Source organism: Xiphophorus hellerii, chromosome 6, assembly GCF_003331165.1.
Source record: "Xiphophorus hellerii strain 12219 chromosome 6, Xiphophorus_hellerii-4.1, whole genome shotgun sequence".
NCBI classification, from domain to species: domain Eukaryota; kingdom Metazoa; phylum Chordata; class Actinopteri; order Cyprinodontiformes; family Poeciliidae; genus Xiphophorus; species Xiphophorus hellerii.
Genome location: NC_045677.1, coordinates 320,129 through 328,075, shown reverse-complemented (window position 1 = coordinate 328,075; position 7,947 = coordinate 320,129). Strand labels below are relative to the sequence as shown.

At 38.1% G+C, this 7,947-nt stretch overlaps 1 protein-coding gene across 1 annotated transcript; it reads left to right on the top strand.

Moving 5' to 3' along the window:
* The first annotated feature begins 1,253 nt into the window (after positions 1-1,253).
* Positions 1,254-7,555, top strand: cyp7a1 (cytochrome P450, family 7, subfamily A, polypeptide 1). The gene is made up of 8 exons (XM_032565780.1): positions 1,254-2,689; positions 3,395-3,635; positions 3,725-3,934; positions 4,111-4,305; positions 4,410-4,609; positions 6,144-6,277; positions 6,431-6,609; positions 6,881-7,555. Exons 1-8 carry the CDS (start codon positions 2,607-2,609, stop codon positions 7,181-7,183), a joined length of 1,545 nt encoding a protein of 514 aa, XP_032421671.1. The 5' UTR covers positions 1,254-2,606; the 3' UTR covers positions 7,184-7,555.
* Positions 7,556-7,947: the final 392 nt, after the last annotated feature.

Below are 7,947 nucleotides of genomic sequence, written 5' to 3'. Positions count from 1 at the left end.
TCGGTCCCTGGCCCTGTTGTTGCGCAAGGTACTCCCTCCCCTCCCCTTCTAACTTCCACCACTGAGAGGCTAACACACTCTCCCTGTGGAGTACCAGCCTCCCCCAACTTACTTCTTTCTATGAGAGGGTCAACACCTAACCAGCTATCTCCCCCTCTGGTACTTAGATCCCTAGTCTGCAGAATACAACCCGCCTCAGAATTCCTCAAGTTCCTAGTCCGAGCTGCAATCCTGCGGGCCTCGAGCTCCTTGGCCTTTGGCCTCCTGACCAACAGGATTTTCAAGTCTCTGGTTTCCACCGGCTGAAAGGCCCACCTCCAGATTCTCTTCATGGTTCCCACCAGCTGCACAGCTGACCTCCAGATCTTCTTTATGGGTCCCTCCGGCTGTACAGCCAACTTCCAGACTTCAGGGCCTTTCATTGCCGCCAGCCTGTAGACACTCTGCTCCTTTGTCATTGCTGGCCTCCAGACTGTAATTTTCTAGCATAAGATTTATGTTTTTTCTGTCAGAAGAATGGCACCCAGAGACAATGCTTCCTTTGGGGAATGAATAATTCAAATATTACTTCTGAAGAATAAGCCAGGTTTAAGGCTTTTGGTAAGCAGTCCTCTCTCTGCCAGCAGAGTCAAAGTGGGAAAGGAACATCTCTTTGTTGTCGCCCCTACAGATGGTGGGCTGAAAGGGAGGGGCATCGTTTGGCGTAGAGGGTATACTGGGCTCCCCCACTCTGTCCACCTTTGGGCACCCCCCACTTGTCCTACCTGCTGTCAAAAAAATAAAAGATAAAAACAAAAAAGCACACTAGTGCCAGTAAGAAATGAATTATAAAAAATAAAAGGAGAAATAAAGAGTTTCTTCAGGAGGGATCTTGTCGCACTCAAACAGTGAAACTCACTTTCTTGCTGCTGAAACTGAAAGTAGGTTAATGCATTGCATTGTGGGATTAATAGTTTTTATACCACTCTCCTACTGTACAGTCCTTTATTTAAATCAAATCAAAACAAATCAAATTTTATTTGTATAGCACATTTCAGCAGCAAGGCATTTCAAAGTGCTTTACATCATATTAAACACAGAAACACAATGCAACATAGAATCAACAATCAAAACACGACATTAAGTCAAGTTCCATCAATAAATTTGTAATTGATTACGTTTCAAATACAATTCTAAACAGGTGGGATTTTAGTCAAGTTTGCATCCATAAAGGTTTACCTGTTACACTCCTACTGTGTTATATGGAGCAAAATACCTGTTGCTATTTTTATTCCCACTCACTCTCACAATCACACAGTTTAAAATGATGTAGACAGCATTTTAATGGGCTTCTGGCACAAGACTCCGTTCACCTCTTTCATGGAATTTCGAGCAGGGACTCGGCCGTCCCTCATGGGACTGGTGTAGTGCCAAGTATCTTTACCTCTTAGTAAAATCTCAGACTGATAACCAGTTGAAAAGGAGTAAATATTAAAGATTTACCATAGACCATTTAGAAGATTCATCTCTTTACCTTCTTTGATTGCAGCTTTTGAAGTTGTGCTGAGTTCATTTTCCGTCCAAGCAGATATTAAGATTAAGTCTGTAACTGCAGACTCTCTGGTCTTACAAGACTTAACTGACTGGTGAAAATGTGAAAACCTATCACTCTGAAAGAGATTTCAAAGCTTTTTAAATGGGCTTTCTGATTCTACCTTCCGCTATGCTATCTAAAAGACAGACTGGACAGGTGTCATGTTGGGGTTGAAGCTTTACTTCCACCATGGCCTCGTCCTACTGCTCACACTTACTCAAACTTTACAGAATTTTCTTTATTATTTTTATGGTGTTTGTTGTTTTTAGATGTGGTTTTTCTTGATAAACCAGTTTCATTTTCCATCCAAACCAGTTCCAACAGTTCAAATGCAACCGAAACAAAGGTGAGACCTTGAATCTATTTACTAACCCTGATGCCGTATCAGAAAACAGTCTTTCAGTAACATTGTCCATGGACTCTGGTCAAGGCCATCACTCTTGCACACGCTATGCATGGAATTCCAGTTCCTAGAGAGATCCCTGAGAGATTAGCAACCTGGGTTTCATGTTTTCACAATATCCCATGATATTTTAAAAATTACAACTTTGTTTTATTATCAAGTCTGAAAGTTTAAAAAAAATACAAAAAACCATTAAAAGATTAAATGATCAAAGAATCATCTTTGAAAAAGCCTATTGCAGACAAGACATAACTTATTTTTACTTAACATACTTTTGTAATATGCCTGAAGCAAATCATACACGTTATGTGAAGCAACATGCAACTTTAAGCTCACCTTTCCAGCTGTCCCTCCCATAAGGAGGAGGAATATAAAAGCTGTCACTTGCTGCCTGTTTCATCACAACAGACACATGCACTTACTTTTCCAGTGAATGGCAGCAACAATTGATCCTAAGTATTTCTGCACTAGAACAGAGAACTTCTATGAGAATTCCTATGGGACTTTCAACTTTAATAAACTTAATTTGATTGATCTGTATGGGGCATTACTAACAAATAAGTCACTTTCAGATTCGGATCTTGTTCTTATCTTAATTGTCGATATCGTCGTCACCATTGTAACATTCAAATGATGATAAGTATTGCTTTGATCTGGGGAGTAGTGGTTGGATTTTGTTGCCTGTTGTGGCTTGCTCTGGGGATAAGACGCAGGTAAGACTGGACTGATGAAATGTAAAATGCTACAGTACTTGGACTTTGTTTTATTTCATCCTTTTTCATGAAATTTCTGTGTTTAACCTTTTGGTGTAATCCATAAATAACTTTATGATTTAAAAAAGGTGATGAGAGGAACAATAATGGTAATACAACCTTTCTTTAGCCTGGAAAGTGTCATCGAGATCCAGCATCTCTTCTTACAGAATGATTTGCTACATTGCTAATTTACAGAAACTGTTATTGTGTTATTTATAAAGTGTCAGTGATCATTGCTATGAAGTGATGAGTCATTGTGGCTGCTATTGAGCAAGAAACACAATGTTTTGCTCCTGGTTGTTAGGAGGATGTTTGTTTAAAAAAATAGTAAGATAGATAAGAGTTCAGTAAGTCTAAAAATGTCCGGCAACACTGCCTCCGCAGAAAAACATGAATCAAACGACTTTTTGTTTATTTTTTTTATTTTTTAATTAAGGAGGAATTATACTTTAAGTGTGTATGTATACAATACATGCAGTATCTCTTACTATATCTGAAAATATGTGGGATTTCACAAGTATGACTCTTTTTTATTTACCACAAATTTACCATATTTACAACAATGTAGATTTTGCAGCGAGTGAATATCAACGTCATTAAAGAGTTGACATGTTAAAAGGGGGAATTTTTAAAATGTTATTGCTATTTTGGTGCTTTCTGCAGGCAAGCTGGTGAGCCTGTCATTGAAAATGGTTTTATTCCCTACCTGGGCTGTGCTTTGCAATTTGGGGCAAACCCTCTTCAGTTCCTTCGCAGCCGGCAGAAGATGTATGGTCATATTTTCACCTGCAAGATAGCAGGCCAATACATTCACTTCCTGTGTGACCCCTTCTCCTACCACTCAGTCATCAGACAAGGAAGACACCTTGATTGGACAAAATTTCATTTTGCTACATCTGTTAAGGTAGACACTGGTATTAATCAAACATATTGAGAAGAAAATATCTTAAGCTACAAGAACTTTAATAATAATCCATGACCTTCCATCTCTAGGCATTTGGTCACGACAGCTTTGACCCTCGTCATGGTTACACCACAGAAAACCTTCACCAAACCTTTCTGAAGACGCTGCAGGGGGAAGCTCTGCCCTCCCTGATAGAAACTATGATGGGCCACTTGCAAGATGTCATGCTTAAGTCAGACAGACTTAGTCCAAGTGAAGATGAGTGGCAGGTGGACGGGATCTTTGCCTTCTGCTACAAGGTGAGCAAGTCTTCTCATCTTCCATAGGATGAGAAGACTTGATTCAGTGGATTCCATCAATAAAGAAAGTGTTTTCAGATATTGGGCAGACTGTGTTTAAGGAATAGGATTACTGCTAAAAGGGGATGTATTTTAGCCAGTCCTGATACAGTCCTCTCTGTTTTGGCGTTAAATAGGTCATGTTTGAAGCTGGCTACTTGACTCTGTTTGGTAAAGAGCTTGGAGAAGACAAATGTCACATCAGACAGGCTGCACAGAAAGCGTTGGTCCTCAACACTTTGGAGAACTTCAAGGAGTTTGACAAGATATTTCCTGCTCTTGTAGCTGGCTTGCCCATCCATGTTTTCAAGAGTGCCTACAGTGCCAGAGAGGTCAGTGCATAGTACTCAAGATAATGTCAGGATGCAAAAATATTAAGTCATAACAGCTTTCTTAGTCCTTTGAATTTAATTTTTATGTGTTATTTAATTTGCAGAACCTAGCAAAGACGATGCATGCAGAAAACCTGTCCAAGAGGCACAACATGTCTGACTTGATCTCTATGAGGATGATACTGAATGACTCTTTATCTACATTCAATGATGTGAGCAAAGCTAGAACCCATGTTGCCCTGCTTTGGGCTTCACAGGCTAACACACTGCCTGCTACATTCTGGAGTCTATTTTATATGATTAGGTAAGAAAATTGCTCTCCAGTGTTTCTCAGTTCCGGTCCTCAGGGGCCACGGCCTGCATGTTTTAGGTGTTTCCCTTCTGTCACACACCTACTTGAATAAGTGGGTGATTAACAGGCTTCTGTAGCACTTGATGGCATGCAGATGAGCTCATGCAAACATTTGAATCAGGAATTGAGACCGGACTTGAGAAACTCTGCTTTAGAGCAACATTTCCTTATTAGCACAATGGTCATTATGTGTTGCTGTTGCTGTATTACAGATATTTGATTTGGAAGTTAAACAATAAGCCTACTGTCCTGAGCACCAGCTTCTGGTGAGCTGTGCTGGAAGATTGTATGGAAAATTGTTAGAAATTTTTAACACACTGTCATTGCTGTATACTAGCTTCCATATTTATAACAATTAATAAAGCCTCCCTTCTCAATAGGCCATTAAATGTTCAAATGTTAATTGTTTTCTTAACCAATAACTTAATATTGCCCAACAACATAAAACCTCCCAATAATTAGAGGTGGTTTCTGATATGGGTGACCTGGGCAACCACTCAGGGTGGCATGAGAATGTTGAGTTGAGCAGGTGAAACCTCTCTGCAAACAAAATGACGCAATTTTTGTCACGTGTCTTCGTCAGTGACAGCCGATTTTGGCACATTGAATGAAGTAAACAATATTTTGCAAATAATGCAATAAATTGTTTGTTATGCAATTGGCATAAAAACCCTTTAGAACGTATTATGTCTAGCCGATAATCTAATAGTACATAATAAATCCTTGTTTCTTGGAAATAAGATTTATTAATCATGTTACTTCTGTTTATATGCTGTTTGCTCTCTGAAAGCTGGCAGAGTGGATGGCATAATCCTCACAGGACACCAGCAGCACCTTGCTGCACATTCTCTTAAAAAGGCTTAACACCAATTTGAGAACAGTGTCTTGTACAAAATATGTAATATACTGACAAAATGCTTATATATGTGGATTTATAATTTTGGTAGTCATTATTTTATTATTTAGAGTGAGGTACAGTTATTACACCTAATGTAATGGGCTATAAATTAAGTTGACAAAAATGATCATTGGTCACATGACACCTTTCATTCTCAAATTATTATAATATGCTACAAAAGTAACACAAGAACCATCCAGTAATGTAATAATATTAACTTATACAAGTGGAAAGTTATTATGGTATTACCATTCAAAATGTTTATTGTATTGGCTAAATTTTTTACGTTGTATGTGTATGTTTTGTATGGTTGTATTTTTTTTTTAGGTATTTCTGTTTTAATATATAACAGTGCAGTTAACCTAGGGGTTTTTGAAATGTGCTATAGAAAATGGTCTATAGAAACCCATTTTAAATAAACCATTTAAAAAGGTTTTAAATAGTTTAAACCCATTTGGAAACTAAACTCTTGATAACAATATATTGAAAGATTTTTTTCATGTTTGTTGGAAAATCAAAACATGTCATAAAATACAGGCAACAACAGATAAAGAAACACAACTGAAATGACTTCATACTTGTGCCCAGGAGTCCAGATGCTATGAAAGCAGCTCAAAAAGAAGTCCGGAAAGTTCTGAGGGATTCAGGTTTGACAATGGACCATGATAAGCCAAACATGCTAAACCTGAGCAGAGACCAGTTAGACAACATGCCTGTGTTGGGTAAGATTACTAAAATATATCTTTGATTTCTACAAAATGAGTATCAAATATGTGTAACACAGGAAATTAAAGTTTTGAATATTTTACTTTTTCATTCAGTTAAGAAAATTTGTATTGTCAATACTTTTTTTTTTTTTAATCTATTGATTATAGACAGCATCATGAAAGAAGCCATGCGGCTTTCCAGTGCCTCTTTGAATATTCGGGTTGCCAAAGAGGATTTCCTGCTTCACCTTGACAACCAAGAAGCTTACCGTATTAGGAAAGATGATGTCATAGCCCTGTATCCACCCATGGTGCATTATGATCCAGAAATCTATGAAGATCCTTATGTAAGATCCCACATTATCCTAATCTGCTGGACTTCCTTAGATATAATACTTTTTAAAATCAATTTGAATAATAAACTTGACCACTTTGTTTGATAAATATGATAAATTGGAGTGAATGTATGACTTTAATTGAATTGACTTTTTTTCCAAAGGGCTTTGAGATGATGTGTTGTCAATTGGCGCTATATAATCAAACGGAATTGAATTGAATCTACAAAGTGAAACATTGCTCTCTATTGCTCTTCATTTCTCATTCTCTTCCTTCTTGCAGGAGTACAAGTTTGACCGTTTCCTGGATGAGAAAGGTCAGGAGAAAACCACGTTTTATCGCAATGGGCGGCGGCTGCGTTACTTCTACATGCCCTTTGGCTCGGGGGTCACAAAATGCCCTGGAAGATTTTTTGCTGTGTATGAGATCAAGCAGTTTCTAACTCTGATGCTGTCCTGCTTTGACATGGAATTATTAGACCCTGCTATCAGAGTTCCTCCTCTAGACCAGTCCCGTGCCGGTCTGGGAATTCTCCAACCTACATACGATGTGGACTTCAGATATAAGAGGAAGGAGTACCACTAAACCCAGTGCTTGCCGTGCTGATTGACTGAATTACTTACTGTAGATAATGTAAATTTTACAGTACAATCTGTGTGTAAATAGACTAAATTATTTTTCAATGTCCTGTTTTTTTTTTTTTTATAAATTCAGGTTGTAGAAGATAGGCTGTATGGAATCATTAGAAATGATCACATATTTCCAGATCTTTACTGGCATTCTGTCATATTCAGTACTTCTCAGAGCCATGTACACTAAATAGTTATAAACAGTACTTACAAACTCAACTCACCATGAACTTTAAATGTGCAGGTTAATAAAAATCTAAAGAAATAATAAAGGCACATTAGCAAAATCACAAATAAGTATTAATTAAAATTTGATTACATTTATTGATTTTCCTGTGATTTATGTCACTGCATGAGCAAATGCCAAACCTGCAAACTCCAAGCTACATCTTAACCAGGTGGACACAGCATCTGCTATCAGAGGGCAGATTATGGGGATCCCCCTTAGCAGCTCAGTGTGGAGGAGCAATGCCAAGAACACGTGTTAACTCTTGGAGCAGAATGACTGTGCCAGCAGCATGGCTCCCAAAAGAAATGGCACGTAATGAAAAAGTGAGAAATGGTGCAGATCTGGTCAACATTTTGTTGGAACTGTACTTTTGCACTGGCTAGTGTGAACACCAGAACTACAGTACATAACAGTAGGCTGGCATATTATTCCTGGTTTGGGTTTTCTTTTCAATAAAGTTTATGTGAGGATATTGATACACACATCTCTAT

Excerpts from the sequence above, each read along its gene's own strand:
- cyp7a1 (XM_032565780.1), top strand. The coding sequence starts at position 2,607 with ATGATGATAAGTATTGCTTTGATCTGGGGAGTAGTGGTTGGATTTTGT. Across the intron at positions 2,690-3,394 it reads GCTCTGGGGATAAGACGCAG|GCAAGCTGGTGAGCCTGTCA; the intron begins GTAAGACTGGAC and ends TGCTTTCTGCAG. Across the intron at positions 4,610-6,143 it reads AGTCTATTTTATATGATTAG|GAGTCCAGATGCTATGAAAG; the intron begins GTAAGAAAATTG and ends ACTTGTGCCCAG.